The sequence below is a fragment of the Micromys minutus genome, assembly GCF_963924665.1.
Source record: "Micromys minutus genome assembly, chromosome: 20".
NCBI lineage: Eukaryota > Metazoa > Chordata > Mammalia > Rodentia > Muridae > Micromys > Micromys minutus.
In genome coordinates, this window is record NC_137955.1 from 9846690 (window position 1) to 9870914 (window position 24225).

The 24225-nt window shown below is 44.0% G+C and overlaps 1 protein-coding gene across 3 annotated transcripts in view; it reads left to right on the forward strand.

Annotated features, from left to right (window-relative positions):
• Positions 1-10915: 10915 nt before the first annotated feature.
• DEPDC1B (DEP domain containing 1B) overlaps positions 10916-24225 on the forward strand; it is a gene marked incomplete at both ends in the record, with an annotated part of 60709 nt that continues 47399 nt past the window's right edge. For all 3 annotated transcript variants that reach the window (XM_080933854.1, XM_080933855.1, XM_080933856.1), the window contains 2 exons: positions 10916-10963; positions 17747-18012. In XM_080933854.1, coding sequence (XP_080789980.1) covers positions 10916-10963; positions 17747-18012 — 314 coding nt within the window. The remainder of the gene's footprint in view (positions 10964-17746; positions 18013-24225) is intronic.

Here is a 24225-nt window from a genome sequence, read left to right on the forward strand (position 1 = left end):
CAGGATTTGTAAAATGAAATCATAACTTACCTTGGTGGTTTTGAGCAAAGTCTGTATTCCTCCATATTCTTTCCTGTTTACACCGACATCTCCCGCTTCCCCGTGGCCTGTGGCTCAGGCTTTCTGCCAACCTCACGGTGACTTTGAAGCCATATTTGATTCCCCACCGCTACCCCGTCATCCCTTATAGCTAGTCACACATTGAATATTGACATTCCTTTTATTCTCACTGTCCTGTTGTGGCTATTCCAGACAAACACCTGAGAGTTTTGTCTAACAAATGTGTATCCGTTTCCTATTGTTACCCAAGAAGCTGGCACAAGCCTAATGGATTTTCCACAACACTTAATGGCTCACAGCTTTCAGATCAGTGATCCAGCCTGGTGTGGCTGCCTCTGCTGAGAGTATCAGCTACCAAGAACAGAAATCAAGATATTAACCAGGCAGAGATTGGTGGAGAAAGTAGTCAAAACCACTAACCAGCTATGGAATCTAGGGGCCACCATATATAGAATTCACAACATTGAATCATAACTTACCTTGGTGGTTTTGAGCATTAGTGAAGTCTGTATCCCTCATAGTCTTTCCTGTTTACACAGACATCTCCTGCTTCCCTGTGGCTTGTGGCTCTGTCTTTCTGCTTGTGACTCAAGTAGGTTTGCAGAACTCAGTTCTGCTCTAAATGTCTGATGTCAGCTCTAAGACCAACTGGAGAGTCCTGTCTCACAGGCTTCATGTGATGAAACCAGCCTTCTTTGGGGTCCTGTTATAGCTCCAGTCTTGTGTCTAATGAACTTAGGAATTAACTTATGTGCAAAACGCCTCAGCACAATCAATACCTATTGTGGTGTTTGTCCATCACTGAAAGGTCCGTGCACTTCAAGCTGAGAACTATGTGGCTTTAACAGTTCGTTCTATGTAGCAGCTTGACCTGGCCAAAGGATACCCAGCTATTAGTCAAACATTATTCTATGTGACGTGTGTGTGTGTGTGTGTGTGTGTGTGTGTGTGTGTGTGTGTGTGTGTTTGCACATGTGTGGGCATATGTGTGTGTGTTCATGTGCCTGTGTGCTTGTGAAGCCCCTAAATTGACATCAGGAATTTGCTTGGACTGTTTGTCCACCATATTCTTTTTTTCCCACCATATTCTTTTGGTGCAGGGTGCTGTGACCTGCACAGCTTAGGGACTGACCTAACTGGGGTCATGGGAATGAAGAAATGGCAAACACACATACAGAAAAGCTGCGATCAGATGGACCATGCGCTCTGATAGAGAAATATCATCAGTAGCCTGGAACCTCAGCACATTTATTTTATAATCTGACTCAAAGGGGTAGGCTTATTCTATGTGCCCAAATATAATGAAACCGACCAAGGAGACAGGTTTAGTGCATCTCAGTAGAGTGGGTCTCTGCAGGGGAGTGACCTCAGACTGTAAACATCTAGAAGGAAGTTCTGATCAACATTTTGTGCACACACTGTCAACATCCATACACAGACCCAGGACTTTGCCAGTCCCATGAGTCTGTAGTGTTTGGAGTCCTTGAGGGATTGTCTTTATCAGATGGGTCTTGTGGACATGTTTGTGGGGTATTTGCTTGCTTGCTTGATGGGGAAGAACACAGGCCACTCCTGAGCAGGGGGATCCTGGGTTGTATAAGAAAGCAGGCAGAGTACAAGCCAGAGAGAAACTGGGGAGAGAGAGGAGAGGGAGGAGGAGGAAGTCAGAAAGCAGCTTTTCTCCATGATCCCTGTCTTTGTTCCTGCTTGAGTTCATGTCCTGAATACCCTCAACTGTCTGCCTGGATGTATGTGAGATGAAGTACACCCTGCTCTTCCTAAGTTGCTTTTGGTCATGGTGTTTATCTCAGCCAAGAAGCTTAACCAGAAAACCATCTGAGCCATCTCTCCAGCCCCTAACTTCTTACTTTTTAATTGATTTAGAATCTTTGTACTACCTTATGAGTTGAGTATCATAATTTAACAGACACATATATAATATAGAATGATCAGGTTGGGGAAATTGGCATTCCCATCTTGTCAAATATTAAAATGTTTGTAAACCTTCAAACTCCTTTCTTCTGTTTTTAAAAACATACAATAATTATTATGTACCATACCATCTATACAATATTAGAATTACTTCTTTATGCTTCTTCCTACATTTGGTACCTACTGTCCATCTTTTCTCTCCTCCCTCCCACCTACCCATCCTAGGGTCTTGAATTTTGCTGTTTTCTACTGTAATGTGGTTAAACTTTTAGCTTCTTCAAGTGAGTAAGAAAATATGTTTCACTTTCTGTGCCTGGCTTACTTCACTTCTCTCTCTCTCTCTCTCTCTCTCTCTCTCTCTCTCTCTCTCTCACACACACACACACACACCTATATCTTCTCTCATCTATGTTGCTACAAATGATAGTATCTCTGCATTTTTTATGGCTGACTAATATACCATTGTGGTTTTTAAGACTGCATCTCCCTCCCTTTTTCTCTTCCTTCTTTCCTTTTCTCTCTTGGAGCTATAAAAATTCTACATTTTTGTTTTATTTTATTGTTCATTCATCCACCAATCGACACTTAGGTTGATTTCACATTATGCCACTGGGCATGATGCTGTAACAAACTTGGGAGGCCATCCTTCCTACACACTGATTTCAATTCCGTTGACTAAACCCGATAGTGGACGACACCACACAAATGGATCCGCTGGTATAGGAGCAGAAGTCGCTTTGCTGTCATGTTACCTGTAGTAGAGACTTTAGATGTTACTGAGGTATGAGACGCGTGAGGTTGTATACATAACGACATGTCCCAGAGAATGCAGACGGCACGGAAGATCACCCTACACGACTCACTTGTCCTGATAGTGTGTACACTGAAGACATTCCAGCCACTAAACCATGTCTCCTCTGCAGCCTGCTTCTCCCTCAGAGTGTCCTTTCTTAAATTCTCTTGCTTTTCTTGCTTTCCATGTTCTTTTAAAAAGTAAACAGAATGGGTGATGTGGAAGCTTATGTTAAGGTGATAGATGATTGGACAGTGGAGAGGTAGGCGGTGGGGGGGGGAGGAATGGAAGAGGAGGGAGAGGGGGAGGAGATTGCTGGAGGAGATAGAGTCAGAAGTTTGTTTCTCTCAATGTATCACTTCATAAATAAGATTATTATGAATGTTTTATAAGGGATAGAATTGTACAAGATCATTTGATTTATCTAGGTGGGCAAATTATATCATACCAATTGAATCAGAGTGTTTGAGTGTATTGATGTGGTGACTTAATTGAGTTCAAAGGGTGTACTGAAGAGACACGTAAAGCCTGCCACGGAGTTGGGGTGTGTGTGTGTGTAAGGCCTGGCAACAACATGCCAAGGGGAATTGTGTGAGAACAATGTGTCGGTGTGGTTGTATATTCCTGGGACAGAAGCAACAGGCAGAGTGAACCACCTGGGAAGGGAACCACGTGGAGAGGGCTGTTTGTGGACTGTGTGACAGAGTGAGACCACGGGGGCCGATAAAAGGCCAAGCCATCCATTTGATATTTACCGCAACATCATTTCAGCAATAAGAACCTAGAACTCCTTCTCGAGGTGTCCGCTGAGCTCTGTCGTCCACCAGTATCAAGAACACACACTAGTTCTACACGCCACTCTGTTACGGTTGCAATTTCACGTCTATAATCCTCCAGTGATTTGCTAAATGGCTTTTCTAGCTCTAGGATCATTCTCTAATCCACCCAGCATTCCCCAGGCCAATGTTGGCTGCAGATTGCTTTTCTATCATCTTTTCCAGCTACTGAGAAATACACTTTGCTGTAAATGCTATTTGGCATACTCAAGATGTGCCAGAAGATGAGCTTGTACCCAAATATATAACTCCACTTAGCAATGTTCTTTGGCAAAGGCTTATTTAGAACAACTTTTGAATTGAAACACAAGAACTGTGAAGTGGCAGTAGGTGAAGGGACCGTTATAAACCAAGGCACCGGGTGTGGCTAGATTCCACTTTGTAAACTCAAAAGGAAAGATGAATACAGACAACTTGTATGATAAAAATTAAGCAGAGGAGCAGAGTCAAGATCAGATTTGGTAGATGATATGAAACTATAAAAAGCAGTTATTCTGTAGAGTAAATTTACATACGAAACACCAACTACAGAATCAATCAAAATTTCCTTTAAGAAAGTAGTGATTTTGAAGTATTCCTCGTTGTAATTGTGTTAGGGAGTTGCTTACAATTATGTAAGTACACTGTGTACATGCTTTGTACCTGGGGAGGCCAGAGAAGGGTGCTGATCCTGGGCCTGGAGTTACTGATGAGGTAAGCCTTCAGGTAAAGGCTGGGAACTGAACCTGGGTCCTCTGCAAGAGCAGAGTGTTTTTAGCTGCTGAGTATTTCTCCAGTCACAGGAAATGGATAATAATAGTAACAATAACAAGGATAACTTAGACAGTATCATTGTGTATTCTGAGCTTGCTTGGCCTCTTGATCCTCCCAGCTAAACCTCCTCGGTGCTGAGAGTATAAGAGCTAACCCACATACATAGAACAGCAATAGATAATTAAACATTTACAATTACAATGGTTGATTGATTGATGTGTGCATGCGTGTGTCTAGGCACATATGTTGATCACAGAGAACAACTTTTGGTGTCAACTCTTTCCTTCCTCCCTGTAGGCATGAGCCTTGGGGACAAACTCAGGTTGGGTTCTTTTTTTTAAATCTTCAGTAAATTATTTTATTTATTTACATTTCAAAAGTCGCTCCCTTCCTGGTCCCCCTCCCACAGTTCCTCACCCCAACCCACCCCCACCTCTAAGGGGGTGCTTCTTGATTGACTACCTACTCCCACCTCACCCCTACCAGCATCCCTCTTCCCTGGGGCATCAAGTTTCCATAAGATTAAGCAGATCCTCTCCCATTGAGGCCATACAAGGCAGTCCTCTGCTACATGTGGTGCCCAGAGCTATAAACCAGCCCATGTATGCTCCTTGGTTTTTGACTTAGTCTCTGGGAGCTCTGAGGGTCGTTGGTTAGTTAACACTGTTGATCCTCCCATGGGGGTTGCAATCCCCTTCAGCGTTGTCAGTCCTTCCTCTAACTCTTCCACAGTAGTCCCCGATCTCAATCCAGTGGTGGGCTGTAAGCATCTGTGTTGTCTCAGTCAGTTGATGGTAGAGCCTCTCAGAGGACAGCCATGCCAGTCTGCACATGAAGTATGTCCTCAGTAATAGTGTCAGGATGTGGTGGGATGGATCTCAAGTTGGGCCGGTCACTGGGTGGCCTTTCTTTCAGTCTCTGCACCATTTAGATAGGAGCAATTTTGGGTTAAAAGTTTGAAGGTGGGTAGGTGTTCCCTGCCTCAACTGAGGGGCGTTCCTATTTACCGGGATGTGGTCTCTTCCAGTTCCACCTCCCCACTGTTGGGCATTCGGCTAATGTCATCTCACAAAGTCCTGGGAGCCTCACATCCCAGGTCTCTGGGACTTTCTAGAGGCTCCCCCTGCCCCCTAATCCTCACTGCTGCATATTTTGATTTATTCTCCTGCCCCTTTGGGCATTCCTCTTGTCTTTCTCCACACCTGGTCCTGCCCCTCCCTTTCTCCCTCCCCCTCCCCTTTCCCACCCAGTTCCCTCCCTTCTTCTGCCTCCTGTAATTATTTTGTTCCTCTTCTAAGTGGGTCAAACTCAGGTCTAGACTTAGCACACGCACTAATACTTACTGAGCTATTTTGGCAATCGGAAAAATTGAAAGCTTTTGAAGTTTAGTTTCACTCGCCTGTTTGTTTATTCCTTCAATAACTGCTTGTTGGATGCCACTGTGCACTGATACTATGCCAATTTTGTTGTTGTTATTATTATTTTCTGTTGGGCTATTACAACAGCTTCCTGCCCACTTTACCTGTTTCCACACCGTGATCCGTGACCTCCCCATCTAATCACTGTTGGCACAGCAGCCAGAGTAGCACTTAAAACATTTCAGATTATGGCTCTTGCCTGCTCAAAATTTTTAACGTACTTTTCATTAAATTAGAATTTTAATAGAATTGTATTTACTTCTCATTAAATAAGCATTTTAATCCCACAGACTGTAGTGTCTCCCCCAAGCTTTGCTGTGCTGTGTATCTGATCTCTCTTCCACTCCCTTTTCACCTCCTCGAGTCAGGCTCCGTGTGCTCTGGATAAGGTAGGCATGAGCCCATCTCAGGCTTTCCTGACTTAGTGTTGTTCCTCACTCAACCCCTCTACTCCAGCCATATCTACACTCACATGCCCCTTGGTCAGTTACAGTTCTCTTATTATTGGAATAAAAAGAGCATTTCTCCACAGCATCTTCTGCTTTTCCTGTTTGTACTCAATCACCCCAAGAAAGATCTCCTCCTGTGTGTGTGTGTGTGTGTGTGTGTGTGTTCATATTATATCTAGTTCCTTATCCCTTCTTATTTAGGGATGCCAACTGTAGGCAAGAGGGACTATGCATCATCTACTGCAGTATTCTAATAGCTGAAGCAGTACCTTGCACATAGTAGGTACACATACATGCTTGTTGAATCAGTGAGCAGCCAAATAATAGATCGTTGAGGTTTATAAAAACATCCATTAAAAAATAAAATACTGAGTTGCTTTTATTTAATAATTTAAACAATTACAACAAAATTATATAGTTAAATTTTTTATACATTTTTACCATTTTCTTATACGCCCACTAGTCCTATTGGTGATTAGCATTAGTGCAAGTTCTGGAGAACCATTTATCAATGGGGTGGTGGTACAAACTAATAGCAGTGCAAATCAAGCCAGGCTTTTTAACTCTTAGAATCTTAGCAAACAAGTGTGTGTGTGTGTGTGTGTGTGTGTGTGTGTGTGTGTGTGATCATAAATGCATATACTTACAGAGGCCAGAAGAGGGAGTTAGAGGCCTTGGAGTTGAAGATGTAGGCAGTTGTAAGTTGCTCAGTATGGGGGCTGGGAGCTGAAAGAGCAGGAAGTACTGTTAACCACTAAGCCACCTTTCCAGCCCCTGTACGGAGCTGTTTTTAATTACTAAAATGCTAATGAAAATGCTGGCTGCACCCTGGGCACCTGAAGAGCTAAAGTCTTGTGTAAGTCCTGTGAGGGACTTGTGTGAGGGGAACTGGACTAAATGTGATTTCTAGGAATCCTCCGGCTGTCAAGGCAGAGCTCAGCCACTCTCTGGTCAGAGGGACTGAGGAACGTAGCCTCCAACACAGTCTAACTGAGGCAAACCGCTTTCTGCTGCCCTGCTTGCAGCTTCGTAATGCCAGTGGCAAGTCAGCGAAGCAGCCAGTTCTCACTGTGACGACACTCACCCCGTGAAGTTGTTTGCCCATTGACTCAGTTACTATAACATCTTGACACTCTCACACGTAAGTGTGCCACAGAAGAGAACACACAGCGAGTTATTAAAACTTATACCCACAATGCAGAAATGGATGCAATGATTAATTGAGACATAACTGGGAGCTACACTTAGTGGGGCTGTAGTGTAACTAAATTGGGAGGCTGAAAGATAATTCAAGACATTGATTTTTATCATTTTTAGTTATTAAATTATGATATATATCATATATATGGCATGGTAAAGATTACTTAGATACACATCAATGACAGGTTCCTCTGAAATGTCTCTATATAAATGTGTGTTGGATTTTATTTTGATGGTCAATTTTGATTTCGGAGGTATTAGTGAAATCATTCAAACCGTTATCCCGGAGATTGGAGTTCCACACAGGAGAATCTGGGGTGCTCACTGGACAGTCAGTCAGGTTGTTGGTTCATTCCAGATTTAGTGAGAAAGTCCATCTAAGAAAAGAAGAGAGAGATAGAGATAGAGTAAGAAACTCGATGTAGCCTTCTGACCTGTACTTGGGTATGGGCAGATGCACCCTCCAATGCAAATTTAAAAGGGCAAGAAGAAGTGGTGTTCTTTAAAGGAAGAGGCAGCTAATATTTATATAATACATAAACTACAGCAGAAAATAAGGGTAGAAAAATACATGCATACTTGTAAGTACACCTATGTACATACATTTACATATATATCCACACATATGTATGATTGTATGTACAAATGCATATATAAATATATTTTTATTGTTCTTTACAAAGTATTATTATATAGGTTAATCTGCCTCAAATTCATGATTCTCCTGCTGCAGCCTCCCATGTGCTGAAATCATAGGTAGATGCTAAGTGTTATGAAGACGACACAGCACCGCAGAAGTGGTGTGGCCTCACAGTAGAGGCCAGGGGCCACTTGTAGGAAGACTGGAGGGTGCATTGACTGGAGGGTGCACAGCCGTGCGGGGAGCGGGGCAAGTACAGTCCTGGCAGGAAGCTGCAGAGTCTCAAGCAGGAGTGCGTTTGAGAAACAGAAAGAAGGGTGGCCAGGAGTGAAACATAGGGGAGGGAGGAAGGAAGCACTGGAATTGGAGGTGGGGTAGAGAAGGTAGGAATTGTTGAACTGCTTTTATGTGATCCCGAAGGCCTGACAGATGGCCAGCAGTCCCTTTACATGACACCCACATAGGCTGCCTTTGTGGCTTCTGATATGTGAATCTTTGAATATGTGCCTTTCAAGTTATCATCCAAGGCTCATAGAGGACTTGGGAAAACGCTGAAGAAGCTAGTATGATTTTGTTTTCAAGGGTCGCTCCTTTTAAAAATATTTTATTTTTAATTATGCGTGGGTGCCTGTGTCTGTATGTGGGTCTGTGCTCGTGACTGCAGTTGCCTGTGGAGGCCAGAATAGGCACTGGATCTTCGTGAGTCACAGGTCATTGTGAGCTGCCTGATGCGGGTGCTGAGCTGTGAACGCTGGTATTCTGTAAAGGCAGTACGGGCTGTTAACTGCTGAGCCATCTCTTAAGTCCCCGAGGTCCATATTTTAACTCGTGCCATACAGAAGGCATCATTTGAGAGCCTTAACGGATCATTTGAAGTCCTTATATCAACTCAGCAAGACAACCATCAAGATTTCCATTTTGCCAGAGAGTAGAGGGGAATTAAATATCGGCCTTGAAGTCACTTGGCTTGTTAGTGTACTGGTTGTTATCGAAATTGAAATCTAGATCTAGTAAATTTCTGTTTGTGATTTCTATGGAAGTCGAAAGCAGTGTAATTTGAGGTTGAGCAAGCTTTGTTGCAGGATTCCAGCTTTACCATTATGGCGGATAAAACTCTAAGACTTCTCTTCCCTCTGTCTCTTGTACCGTACATAGGCATCTTTTGGCAACCTTCACCACAGATAAGAACTATGTAAGAAGTAATCTTTTATCTTTTTTACATTTTCAAAAATGATAGATATGTAGTATTCCAAGCAGGTTTTGTTTGTTTGTCTTTCATAATAAACTAAATATATATCCTTGGATAGGATAGAATGAGGGGTTCATCCTTTGTTCATTAATCTCATTTTAAAATTTGTATTGATTTATTTTTATTATGTACATGTGTTCGTGTCTGAGCCTGACACAGCACACTCCTGAAGGTCAGAACATAACTTGTGGGAGTCAGTTCTCACCTTCCACCATGTAGGTTCTTAGGATGAACTCAGGGCAATCATTGGGCTTAGCAGAGAGTGCCTTTCCTACCTGAGCCATCTCACCTCAGGCCCTCAAAAAATTTGAACAGTGTATCCAGGTTTTATTTTGTAATCTTGGTTTCTTTTTCTTTTAATGTCCCACGGAGTCTAATTAGGGTTTCATACATGAGCATGGTCGTGGGGGCTAGTTACTGGAAGAAAATAGATGGCATCTCTCAGCAGCCAATAATTTCCAACAACCTCATCACTACCGGCTTCATGTGCCCTTCCCTGGTATGCTAGAATATTGATTGACAGGCTCCATCTTGTGCAGGTCTTGAAGAAGTCATTAAATTTGCTGTGAATTTATGAGTGCAACAGCGATGTCAGCCATGTTATGTCCAGACAACAGTATCCCACGGCTTTCTTCCCTGTACCTCAGCTCATTCTTTTTGTACCCTCCTCTACCATGTTTCCTGAAGGGGGTGTTCATACAAGTGTCTCATGCTCAGCCCCATTTATTCTCAGCACTTTTACTAGTTTTGAGTGTCTGAATTAATCACTGTTCATTAACCACTGTCTAATACGTTTATCACACATCAGCTTCTATGATCAAGGTGGAGTTATTCAGCAGTTCCCATCTTCGACTTCACCTCAGAGTCCAGGCACAGATTTATAGAATGAGTTAAAGGCATAAAGTATAAAATGAAGTCTTTGATCAGTTGCAAGTCGGACCAACAATTCTCATGGGCAGGAGATGTGTAGGTGATTCAGTGCAGAGAAGACGAATTCATCAACCCATAAACGAAGGACTGACAATTTCAGTCAGATTGCTAAACACAAAACGTAAATTCAAGGAGGAGAAAGATTACTGTACAAGAGAACACAACAGAAGCTGAGCAGGCCACCTAATGGCTCCGAAAGTCTTTCTGCAGTCCTTATGCCTTTATCTGCTTTATAAATAAGTCTTCCTCTTGGACAGCGGTCAACTCGCTTCCTTTCACCACCCACTTCTTCCTCTCTTTGCTAGCCTCCGGATTCTCTGCCCTGGGTGCTGACAGGAATTATTTATCAGGTTCCAGCTAGGTTTGGCTCTCTGGGCTCTGAGGCTGTCTGAGGCAGGGACGGTCCGGTAGGGTTTGGGCAGCGCCTGAGCGCCCACTGGCGAGGAGGAAGTGTCCTTTCCTCTTCGCTGCTACAGGCGCGACCCCGGGTAGTGAAATCCTGGGCACACACAGCCCCGCCCACCACGCAGTTCCTGTCACGTGCCCCTGCGCCGTCCAATCAGCGCCCGGAGGCTCCGGGCTTGTGATTCAAACTGCGGCGCGGCGAGCTCTCAAGTCCGCGCCGGCTTTGCCCCGCGACTGCTGCGGGTTGGGAATGGAGCACCGCGTAGTGGGACCCGGACCGTACCGGGCCACCAGGCTGGTGAGTGAGAGTGTGGCCGAGCCGACCCCGCGCCTCTGTCACCGCCGAGACTCGGGCTGTGTGCAGTCGCTCCGGGGCTGCCAGTACTGGGGGGCGTGTGTCTGCTGGGTTGGGGCAGCTAATTCTGCCCCGCAGCGGGTAGACGAGGCCGGATCCAGCGCCACCAAGGTGGCATGAACTTCATCTGCCGCTGGTGGTTGGATTTTCGGCTGTAGACGACGCCTTCAGCCATAACGGGAACGAATAGCAGGAGATCGTGTTCCCCTTTGTCCTAGGTACCTAACTACCCTAGCTTCCAGGTCAAGATCGACTGTGGGTGGAGCCATAGGACCACCCGACGGGTGTAGCTCTTGCGGTTTGCGGTGATCCTGGCAGGGTGTGACCCCTTCCTGAGTGACACTGTTGACACTTGACTAGTGTTCTTTGTAACGGTGCACAGCAGGGAGGTGGATTGCCTTGCTAAGGTACCTGCCCCTGGCGTTTCAGTTGTCAGCACCTACTTCACGTAGGGATCAGCTCTGTTAAATGGTCTGAAAGCTTTGCCAGTGAACCAGGGTGAGGGTCTTTCTCGTGGAAACACGTTTTGACACTCAGAGACTTACTTCCAGGAGGAAGTGATTTTACTGACTTCTGCCTCAAACAGATTAGGACAATGGAATAGACACAAAGTTTTACTTTGAGTTTAGGCTGTGAAAACTCTTAGCTGCATTTCCTCGCAATCAAGTCTCACTGCCCTCTACTCTGGAAAAGGTGGGGATAAGTGTCCAAATTATGTTTAGACTCATATGCCAGACACGTAGTTTTCTTTCTTTCCGGAGTCAGGTAGTCTGTGTTCTGTGGCGTCAAGCCACCTTCCGTGGATGAGAAATTAGGTTTCAGGCTGCTTTTCCTTTATTAGCCTTATGGAGCACTTGGGGAATCAAAGATTATGAGTTTCTTCACACAAAAGAGCACATGTCACATGTGAAGTTTCTCCTAAGATTTTAGGGTCTGTAGTATTGTTTCATTTGGCTGAAAACAACACATATTTGCATAGGGCCATTGGTCTGGGCTCGACTCATGTCAGTGGTTTTCCAATGGGAATTATTCATGTGTCACTATCTGGTGATTTGACTGCTGGCATTAGGTGGTGTCACATGGTACCCTAGTCCTCAGTGTTGGTTGAACCAAGTAGCTCTGACGGGTTTGCTCCGATTCTTCACACAGTGGGCTCTTGATGTCATGACGTTTTGTTCACACCTCATTGGTCAAAGCAAGTGAAATGGCTGAGTCTAGAATCTAGACATTGATTTCTATGAAAACATGCATCATTATTGTTATTGTTGTATTATGTTTATTTGTATTCGAAGAGGTTAGAGAGAAACTTTGTGAAGTCACATCTTTGCTTCTCCCTTATGTGCCAGGATGGACTCAGGTGGCCAGCCTTGTGTGGCAAGTACTTTACTCCCCGAGCCACTGTCTACCTCTTATTGTGGAGAGGTGGTAAAAGTCAGATTGCTAAGGTGCCTGTGAAGAGGCTTGGAGGCATCGTTGTGAAATCCACTAAACACTCAGAATGATCCCATTTATTTTAAGAAAGAGTAAAATGAATAATGGATGTAGGTTTTCTTTAGGGCTCGTTTCTAAGGGGTATGAACAGTGACATCAAGATAAAGATAGTCTTAGAAACGGACTTTCACAAACTATTATGTCAGTCCTCCCTTATCTGGAAAGGATACATTGCAAGAACCCCAGTGTGGTTGGTTTGAATAAGATTGGCCCTACAGGCTCATATATTTAAATGCCTTATCGGCAGGGAGTGGAACTGTTTGAAAAGATTACAAGGGTTGGGAGGTGTGGCCTTGTTGGAGGAAGTGTATCACTGGGGTGGGCTTTGAGGTTTGAAAAGCCCATGCTAAGCCCAGAGTCCATCTCAGTCTGTATATCAGGACGTAACTTTTAGCTGTTTCTCCAGTGCCTGCCTGCCTGCTACTATCTTCCCTGTCATGATGATAATGGACAAAGCCCCCAAAACATTAAACAAGCCACCAGTTAAAATGCTGTTCTATAGAAGAGATGCCTCGGGTCATGGTGTTTCTTCACAGCAATAGAAGAGTGACCAAGACACACAGCAAATGCTTGAAACTACAACTTCATATATAGATTATATATAGTATGTGGGTTTTGTTCATATACCTATGATGGTTTAATTTGTAAATTAATACACTGAGAGATTAATAACATGTAATAATAAAATGGAGCAATTAATACATTCTACTGATACTTCACTATATAGTCACATATACTGTGGTGCTGTTGGTCATTAAAATAAACATTACTTGAGCACACCGATCGCCCTGAGAACCTAAACACCACTAAATGCCCACTGTGTGTGAGCGGCACATGTGTGGACACAGTGAACATGAGTTCATTCACGTACTTTATGAGGATGAGGCAGTTCCACTGTGCTTCCCAGAGCTGCATGCAATTGAAAACTTAGAAACTGTACATTTTTGGAATTTTCTGTTATTCAGGTTTCTGTTTACTGTGGGTGACTAAAATTTTGGATATGCGTTTACTATTATATCTTCTTTTAGGGTAGAAAAAAGAACATGTTTCATCCTCTACACAATTTATTCACAGTACTTGCTCAAGGGAAACAAAGTGAATCTTGGTATGACAAGTCCTTATCCTGTTTTACGATAAAAATGAATATAATAATTCTAACTGTTTTAAATGTCACGGTGGTTTAAATAGGAATAGGCCTCAAGGACTCCAATATTTGAATGTTTAGTCATTAGGGAGTGACTCTACTTGAGAAGGATTAGGAGGTGTGGCTTCTTCATTGGAGTAGTTGTGGCCTTTTTGGAGGGAGTGTGTCACAGGGGTAAGCTCTGAGGTTTGAAATGCCAGGCTAGGCCCAGTGACTCTCCCTGCTGCCCACTAATGCATATGTAGAATCTCAGCTACTTCTCCGCACCATGTCTACCTGCACATTGCCATGCTTCCCTCCATGATGAGAATGAACTAAGTCTCTGAAACTGGGAGTACGCCCAGATGTACTGCTTTCTTTGCTAAGAGTTGCTGTGGTCATGGAGTCTCTTCACAGCAATAGAACATTGGCTGAGACTGCCGTCTTTACAGAACTGTGCGGGGAGCCTGTCTTGCAGAGGTTCAGTGCATAGATGCTGCTGGATTCTCTGTCACATTAACATATTATCAAAGGAGTCTGTAAAGAAAAATACTTTCTTTGGCTGCTTTTAACCTTGACCTTCCATCACATTCAAGCTCAGCTTAGACTAATCAGCTAGTTAAAACAGAAAAGTATGTGGACGATTAATGTAGACCCTTCAGCTTTACCAGAACTTTGCAAGTCATCAATTCAGCTTTCAGTTTTATTATATATTTGAGAAACTGAATGTTAAACATTGAGATTTGGAAGATACAGTGATAGCTATTCCCCCGCCCCATGTGAGGGCTGCTCTTACCAGGAATTATCATTATTAAAAGTAAAACCTGCAAGTAGTTTGTAAATGCCATCCAGCCATGTCTTAAAGCTTTTAACGAATAAATACTTTTTAAAACTGGTTCTCTCTTGTCCTTCAAGCCTGACCCTCCTTCCCCTTTTGCTGGCCTGCTCTTTCAACACCTGCTACTTCCTGTCTCTTCATCAAGAGCCTGGAGAACCTATTGGCACACACGTCTGTATCCTCCGTACTGGCTTGCTGTACTGTCTAACAGTGTATAACAGCTTCAGTTTCTTAAGCACTGATGTCTAGCTTGAAAATAAAAATTTCCAGGTTAAGTAAATTTTTATGGTAAAAATGAAATGAAAGATCCAGTTCGTGACAGTACAGGAGTTAGTCAGCTGCTTGTTCATCATCATTGAAACAACTTTTTTTTTTTAAAAAAAAAAATTAAACTCTTGTAAAAATAGTTTACAGAAGACTTCCACTGTACAGTTTGGAACACATCCCCAACTTTTTGGAAGGTAGTCACTATCAGAACCTGATTCATGAATGAAGCTGGTTGAGGAGAACTTTTGAGAGCATGTGAGATAACCTCAAGGCAAAAGTCTCATAATCTTGGTTTGTCCTTTATGTGGTAGTTCTTGGGTGCATTTGTGCCCCTCCCAGCTGTCATTGATATGAGTGGAATTATGTTAGATTACCTGTGTTTGTATCTGTTCCCAAACATGGTTGTCCTTGTGAATGTATACAGCCTAAACTCATGTGAACGTAGTCATGACCTTGCCTGACCCTTAGGATACCCTCAGAATATAAATTGTCTGGTGCCCTGAACAAAGATGGCTCTTGCATGAGGCGTTAGTCTGCCTCCTTTTAGTCTCCACTCACCTAGGTTCAGGACACCAATAGAATGGTAACAGTTACCGTGAGGATCATACAGAGGGACAGCGGGGAGAAAGACTGGAACATGTGCCTGCTGTCCAGGGAACAAAACCGACAGAGTTCATTCACACAGTTACATCCTAGAAGCAGAGAGTAGACAAGAGCCTCATGAGTGCGGGGTTAGTTCTGAGGTGAGCCGGGAGCATTGCTGTGGTGTTCTTATGTCTCTGGCACAGGCTGGGGAAAGCCCTGAGTGCTTTTGTATGGTAACCATTCCAATGTCTCAGTAGCCACTCACTGCTGGGATGTGAACTAGGTAGGGCATAGCAGAAAGCTCCCAGCAGGAGTGGCTTTCTTATGCTAGACCTACTCACATCCTGCTTTCCTGTCTCCAACGCAGTCTCACTTGTAAGCAAGGAGGCTTTTTGATTCTATCCCTGGCATTTGGGAGCAGAAGGGAACTGGATTATTTTTTATAGTACTTAACATGTACCAAGCCTTATGTAGACAGTGAATGGAAGACCTGGGTTTAGAACCCTGGTCTCACCAGCACCTCATGTTTCCCCCATTCTTCAGAGATTGTTTTTGTCCTTTTGAAGTGGCCCAGTCTCTCAGTAAGTTTAAGGCTAGGATCACTGTGCTGTGAGCATCACCAGTCATGTAGTAGAGTGAGACATTATGCACTAATCTGATGAGTTTATTTTTTAAAAGGTTCATAAGCCACGTTTAAGCAGGGGCCAGAAGACTCTTTGATTTGACTGGAGTGGGTTAGACCAGTACATTAAACATGCTACCTGGTTTCTTAGCAGGCTGACCCTGGGAAGCACCTACCTCCATGGCTTTTCTTTTGATTCTTTTTTTGTGGGGGTGTGGGGGAGTAGGGAGAGGAACAGGGTTATCTTGTTTTGTCTCTCAGGCTAGCCTTGAACTCATTCCTCTTGCCTTAACCAGTATAATTATGGTTAAACTGCCACGTATGGTATGGTATATGCTGCCACACCGGTTAGCTTCCATGCTTTTTACATATCAGAATCTGCTATACATTTTTACAGAAATGTGTTAGCTGTGCACAGCCACGTGTTTATGGACAGACTACACTAACTCTTGGAGGCTCAATTCAGGGATCTTTTCTGTATACTTGTTCAGCTTTAGTGGCCACACCCACTCCGCTAGTAAAGGTGAGAGCAATCTCTGAGTGGGATTTACTGAGTAGCTGTCTTAGGGCAGACACTGGGATAGGCCTTTCATTTTTATTTTTTCTGTCTGCAGTCTTTGTTGCTGAAGTTACACAGGCTTGGCTAGCAGTGACTATGAGGCTGGCCTGCTGGCCATTAGCAGAGCAGGCTGATTCCATTCACACTGGGCATCAGAGCCAAAGCTCTGTCTCTTTGTCCCTCCGTGTCCCTGTGGCGTCTGAATAAGTCATGCCTAACTAAACCGTGTCCTTCCAGAGAAGCCTCAGAACCAAGCATCCTCTCAGGCAAGCAGAGGATGTGAGAGAACTTCACTGCCACAAAAGAACAGAAGGTGCTTTACAGTTGGTGTGTATGGCTAGAAATGCCTATTTAGCGATTCTTTTCAAACAGCTTTCTTTTATGCAGAAATTTGATAATATGTTGTAAGTGTTCTCTGCTGTTAGTGTTGGGCAGTTTATCCTGATCACGCAGCTCTCTTTCCCCCCATGATTACTCTCACAGAATGAACAGTCTATAAGTGTTGAGTGAAGCCATTTTAAACATGGCACTACTGGGAAGGAATTGTGTGTGATGGGCAAGATTTTCTGGGGTAGTGTTTCACTATGTAGCCTAAGCTGGGCGTGGGCTAGCCTTGAAGTCAGAATCCTCCTGCCTCAGCTTCCTGAGTGCTGGGGTTCTAGCTGGAGTGTCCAGTTATGAGCATAGTTCCACCCACGACTCACCTCCATTGGTTTCATGCATGTGAATTTCAGCACTAGCAGAACTTTCTAGCAGTGTCTTCAGTAACTGCTCTTTGAATGAATAAAGGCTGAACAACCCTGGAGAAGTTGCATTTTTGCTCTCTCTTCTGTGAAAAGGTTCAGCTTCAGTTGTCACAAAATAACCATAACATGGGCTTTTGTCACTGTGTCTGAGTGTGCAGCTCTGTGGCATTATTTGGAGTCACATTGTTTTGCAATCATTACTTTCAGACTTTAAGGGTTTGAAGAATGCAAATAAGATACCAACTCTCCATCTGTTATCCCAGTGTGTTTTAATTTAAAAAACCTGATTTTATCTATCTACCTATTCACCTACTTACCTGCCTGTCAACGTGTCAGTTTGTGGCTCAATCTGTTTATCATCTAACTTAGTGTCTTGTATAAGCTAAATAGTCCCCAGTCTTCAAGCAGTTTAAGTGGAAAACTGGTGTTCCTTTGGACCATTAACCTTTAAAAAACACTAGTTGATGACTAAATGCTCTTGTGTCCTTTGCCTAGTGGAACGAAACGGTGGAGCTTTTCCGGGCCAGGATGCCTTTACGGAAACATCGTTGTCGGTTCAAGAGTTATGAGCATTGCTTCACCGCATCAGAGGCCGTGGACTGGCTGCACGAGCTTCTGAGGAACAGTCAAAACTTTGGCCCCGAGGTGACTCGTAAACAAACAGTCCAGCTGCTGAGAAAATTCCTGAAGAATCATGTTATTGAGGACATCAAGGGAAAATGGGGCCAGGAGGATTTTGAGGACAACCGTCACCTCTACAGGTAATGGCCATGTGCAAACTCTGAGGAAGGAACACAGGAGAGTGAGTGCGTCTGTTCAGCGACTGGAACCTTCCTCTTCCTGACGTGAAAGAATTCGCTGTGTTCATTGACGCGATGCTTCTGTTTGTAACATGCTAAGCTGAATGGGCTGTTAAAATAAAACCAGCCGCCATTTGTCTTGCTCTGTCAGCGCCCCACAGAGCAGGCTTTTGTTTCTGTGATTTTTCCAGTAGGAAAAATTCCATGCCTTCTGCCTGCTTGGCAGGGTAGGTGTAGTAACTTAGCAATTCTAGAGTACCAGAAGGGTGAATCAGTACTGGGTTTGTGGTAACTTAGTACTTCTAGAGAACCTGAAGGGGTGAAACAATACCTCTGGGTTTAGTTTTGCTGAGCACTAAGGATTGGAATATCCGGGCAGATTGTCTGGTCTTGAAGTAGCTTGGAATATATGTGGGACCGTGTTAGCTGTCCTTAATGTCTCTAACTGAGCCTGTCACAGAAGGTCTGCTGTGACAGACTTCTATCTGTCATAAAATACTATCAGCAAATCCCTTCTCCATAGGATTTGCTGATAGTATTTTATGATGTGAACATTTACCACTGGGTAATCTGAGGGAAAATGGAGCTCTCTCTCCTTATAGTGCCTTCTCACTGAACGTTAGTGTATTTGCTTACTGGAGGCCAAGGAGATTCACCTGAAATTCAGGTGATGAAAGAAGACTAAAGAAGAATGAGGTCACACAAGTCAGACAGGAGTTGTTCTACTGTCTGGAGAAGCCTGTTGGTGCCAAGCCCAGGAGAAAGGTTAGTGGAGGGAGTGGACATGCCGCTTGCTTTCCTTTCCCTGACAGAAAGACAAGGACCCCTGACTACAGCACATCCAGTGAGCTGTTGGTCTGGGATGCATGGCTTTGAGCTAAGAGATGCTGCTGTCCTGTACCTGAGCTATTTCTTTGTTCCCCTCAGACTAGCTTCTGTGCAGAGCAGAGCAGGGTGAGGTGGTCATAAGCGTGTAGGGTAAGGACAGCACTGCTGTGCGGTTCCTGCCAGACCTCCTCACACAGCACTGCTGTGCGGTTCCTGCCAGACCTCCTCACACGGCACTGCTGTGCGGTTCCTGTCAGACCTCCTCACACGGCACTGCTGTGCGGTTCCTGCCAGACCTCACACAGCACTGCTGTGCGGTTCCTGTCAGACCTCCTCACACAGCACTGCTGTGCGGTTCCTGTCAGACCTCACACAGCACTGCTGTGCGGTTCCTGTCAGACCTCCTCACACAGCACTGCTGTGCGGTTCCTGTCAGACCTCCTCACACGGCACTGCTGTGCGGTTCCTGTCAGACCTCCTCACACAGCACTGCTGTGCGGTTCCTGCCAGACCTCCTCACACGGCACTGCTGTGCGGTTCCTGTCAGACCTCCTCACACGGCACTGCTGTGCGGTTCCTGTCAGACCTCCTCACACGGCACTGCTGTGCGGTTCCTGTCAGACCTCCTCACACAGCACTGCTGTGCGGTTCCTGCCAGACCTCCTCACACAGCTACATTGGGTGGTTATTTGCTGCTCCAACCTTTAATTAGGGTCTGGGACAGTCTCAGCTCATTCTGAGTCCCGGTTGCTTAGCGGGGAGTCAGTTTTGGCTGTCCAGGCCAGGTTGTGTTGAAGGTTCTTACGTGATTAGCCTTTTGGGAGCTTCCTTTCTGAAAGTCTTCTCTGACTGAGAAGCATCTACATTTTCTATTGTGACCTCAGTTAGGGCATCTCCCATTGAGTGCCCCCCAGGCTCTGGAATCCTGCCCACTGAGCACTGATTACTAGAATATTTCATCTCAATGTTTAGACTTAATCATGCATTCCTTTTCATAAAAGAATTCACAAGACAGATGATGTTTCCTTATTAAGTGTAGTGGTCCTTCAGGGTCCACCAAATATTGGCTCAAGGAACTCCCTAGATAATAAAAGAAATTCTGTATATGCTAAACTTGCTTATGTAATACATAGCTTTGCATATAACCTACACACACCCTCTATACTTTAAACTATCTCTAGATTACTTGTACTGCCTAATGTAAGTGCTACATAAATAGTTGTAGTGCATTGTTATGAAGTAATGACCCAAGGTACATATATTCCACCCAGATGTACTACTGTACTCCCAACAAGATTCTGAACAGGATGTGAGGCAAATGGGCTGAGGACACTGAGGTCGTGCGAGATATTGGTGGCTTCAGCAATGACTTTTCACTTGTGGGCTCAGCATATTACTTGGTGCTTGGCAAATTGAAGTTTTGCTCTTTGAGACCCTGGGAGCCTTGTTTTGTTGTTCATGCTGACCTTGAACTCCCAGACTGAAAGTAATTCTACTGCTTTAGTCCTGAAGAACTGGGACTACACCTTACCGGGCGGGAAGGTTTTTCTTCACATACTTTTGACCTGTGCTTGGGTGACAGAAGTCATGGACCTGGAGGGCTGACTCTGGGTCCTCCTTTGTTTCTTAGTTTTGGTAACAGAATGACTGTCAGGAATGGGCAGCATTTTGTTATTTAGTATTTAAAAACCTACTGTTACTTCTTTTCCCTGCATGGGAATTCTGTAAACTAACTACTGACTTTTTCCAGTTACCTAGATTAGTCTTGGATAGAGTGTATTTAAAGCTGTAAATCCTTGGTGAAGGGGCCGGTGACTTGCTCTGAGAGTCAGTTGATTAGTGTATAGCCAGTTGTCCTGCATGTACAGGCCACTGTGACTGCTGGAGAGACGTAGCAGTCCACACCAGCGCTCTAGGGAGGGTCACCTTCCATGTTCTAATGGTGTATGTCCAGCTCCTTCCCTCAGGTGAGAAGCTCTGAAGCCATGTTCTCACAGAGGCTGAGGACGAGAGAATAAGCCAAAGCAGGGTAGATTGGAAATGGATGGAAAGTCGGTGGTGGTGGAATTGAGGGAATACTTCAAAAGAATCAGCTTTATAGAAGGGAGTGCTTTCTAAGTAGTCTAGGAAGTGCTGGAAAGGACAAGAAGAGGAGTTATTGTTGGAAAGAAACTAATGTTCTAGATCATCTTCGATTGAGTTGCAAACTCAATATGTAATTTGTCATTTAACTCAGCTCCTAAAGATGGAGTGATAGTATACTCCTAATTATATTGACTTATTTTCTCTCTCTGGAGAGAGTCCTACTTTCTAGCCCACGATGGCTTGAACATACTGTGACAGTCCTGTCCCAGTGCAGACATTTACAGGTGTGGGCTGTTACTCCGAGCTTTCCTGAATACGAAGTTTGGGAAATGAATAAAGCTAAGCTTACAGACATGTCCGGAGTCCTGAGTTAGTAAGGGAGGGGCCATCATTTGAGTCAAGGACCATCTCTAAAGTCTGTGTTCTTGTGCTATACCAGGCTATCTCAGCTCCCACTAGATGAGGGTGACATAGTTTAACAGATCGGTTAGTGGTGAATAAACACAGGGACTCATGGGAACCTTTGGTGTGGCCATCTGTGGCCATATAGTTTCTGTGATGCATAGTGACTAATATATGCCTTCATTAAGAAATTCGTCTCAGATGAAGGAGGTGTGGGCATCCGTCCATCTAAACTTCACTCATCTAAACACATAGCCGCTCTCCTGAGTTTGTGCAATCAGTTACACAGATGCAAAAACTCCGTTACCATTTGTTTCGTTTTTGGTTTATATACTAGTAGAGGTCAAGCCCGGGGTCTTGTACTACCTTTGAACTGTATGTCTGCTACTGTTCATGCGTCTGTGTTAGATAATTTATAACACGAGGGTGAGGGACAAACTCTCATTTTACTTTTGAGTGGGAGAAGTGCTTGGCTGGTTGTAGACCTTCATCAGGATTGCTCTGACTCTGGCTGAGCCTCGACTCCCATTACAGGTGGGTAGTCAGAAGGACTCCAAGCTCTTACTTATTTTTTTATCATTTATTATTTATTTTTAAACCATTTTAAGACTTTATTTTTTAATTGAAAATATTTTATACATTATTTTACCATGCTTTTCCCCCTCCATCAATTCCTCCCAGATCTTACCTCCCTACTCACCCAACTTTATGTTCTTTCTCTTCAAATAAAGTAAAATAAATACCATCCATGGCAGAAATCAGGATGAATAAATAAAAGATCAATAAGACAAAAACAAACAAAAAGTTGCCCCAACAAAGCAGAATGAGACAAGGCTACAAAAACTGTTGGGTTGATTTTTGTTGGCCGAGAACTCCTGTGCATGGCACTGTCCTGAGATGTGGTTAATGGACCCAGTGAGACTCCATTGGGAAAAACCCCACTTTTCTTTGCTAATGAGTATCAGTTGTAGAAAGCTTCTTGACTAGGGGTAGGAAACCCCGTCCACTTTCGATCTCATTGTTAGTTAGGACTCTGTCTGGCTTGAACCTGTGCAGGCCCGGTGCCTGCTTCCACAGTCTCTGAGTTCATCTGTGGGGCAGCAGCATATCAAGACTCAGGCTCAAAATGAAAATGTGTCTTATGTTTCAGATCTTTTTTGTTCATCTTGGATGCTTTAATATTTCATATGGGATGCTTTAAATATTCTGTGATCTAGAAAATTCTGAACTCTAAACCACTTCTGGTCTGAAGCATTTTCAATAAAGGTGGAATTAAATCGGAGAAGTCACAGACACATAGAACGGTGGGGAGCAGTAGACGTTCGGAAGCAGCTGTGTACAGATGCAGTCGGTGATGGAAGTGGTCAGCCTTGTCAGTAAACCGCTTTGGCGGTTATGGGCATTGGACCTAAAGCGTGGTGCATGTTAGGAAGGCATCCTTTAGCTTCGCTACACATTTCCATTCATTCAAACGGGTTTCCAACCTTTGGATATCCAAGTGTGTGGATGCAAAAATGCTTCACAGTGAATCTGAACCTAATCCTCATAAGTCCATAAGAATTAATTCAGAGTAGATCATTGATTTAAGTGTAAGACCACACATAGCATTGCATCTTGAAGTTAGGCAGAGAGTTGTTCAGATGGGACGCCAAAAGCACCTGTCCCAAAAGAAGAGGCAGCAAATGGGAAAGGTATCAAAATGAAAAGGCAGTTGCTGTGAGACAGCACTAGGCGAATGAAAGGAGTCTGGAGAGTTGGCTAGCAGCCCAGAGCATTGTTGTGAGGGCTCAGGTTCCCTTCCTTAGCACCCACATGGCAGCTCAGAACTGCAACTCCAGTTCCAGGGACCTGCAGCCCTTTTCTGACCTCCAGGCACACACACAGCGCACCAAAATCACTTACATTCAAAATAGAACAAGGCAAAAACTAACAAAGAGGACGTGAAGACCAACAACAGGCAAACCACATATGTGACAGTGGACTGGGACCAAGGACATGGGAAGGACATTCCAACTCAGCTGTAATGGAGCAACAATGCAGAGAATGAGCCAGGGGTTTGAACAGATGCTTCTAAGTGCACAGACAGCCGGTGAGCCCTCCTAAAGATGGCTAACATAGTAAACCTTACGGGGATCCACAGCAGGGTGCTGCCAACTATCACAGCGGCCAAAACAAAGGCACCGACAATGTCAGGTGCTACTGAGATGCAGAGATGGCAACCTCCTCGCCTGCTGGCAGGACTCTGATTGGTAGTCACTTTGGAGTTAATAAATATAGATGATCCCAGTCATTCTGTTTTTATTGGATATTTTCCCTAGAGTCATGAAATTTTAGTGTACAGATGCTAAACATCTCATGGTTGGATAAAGAAGTTCAATTCATCTATAAAATAAAACACTGTCAGGTTGGGTAAGGGTGTTCTACCGTACAGTGAGAGAAAGAAAGGGTGTTTGGAGGGGTGAAGGAACTTCTGTTTCTTGATGGAATGGTTTTAATGTGGTTGTGTGTTAAAATTGATGTAATAATATCACACCCCCACATCAACTTTTCTGTAGGCCAATAAACAGAGATTTGCAATGTTTTATTTGAATCGCTGGTGCCAGAAACTTGAGCAGATGTTTCAAGATGTGTGATCTCTTAGTCATTCTCTCTGGGACCCTATTAAATATCTTGCATCATCTGGGTCTTGAAGGAACTTGTTTTAGTCACCACACCTCCAAGTAGGTGGACCATTTACTCCCTCTAGTGGGCGTCTTTAAAAGTTTTTCAAAATAGGAAAACAAACTGTATATATGGGATTTTATTTTTCTTTTGCTACTCTTTTCACCAAGTCTGTAAAGATCAGCTTCTCAGGTACTA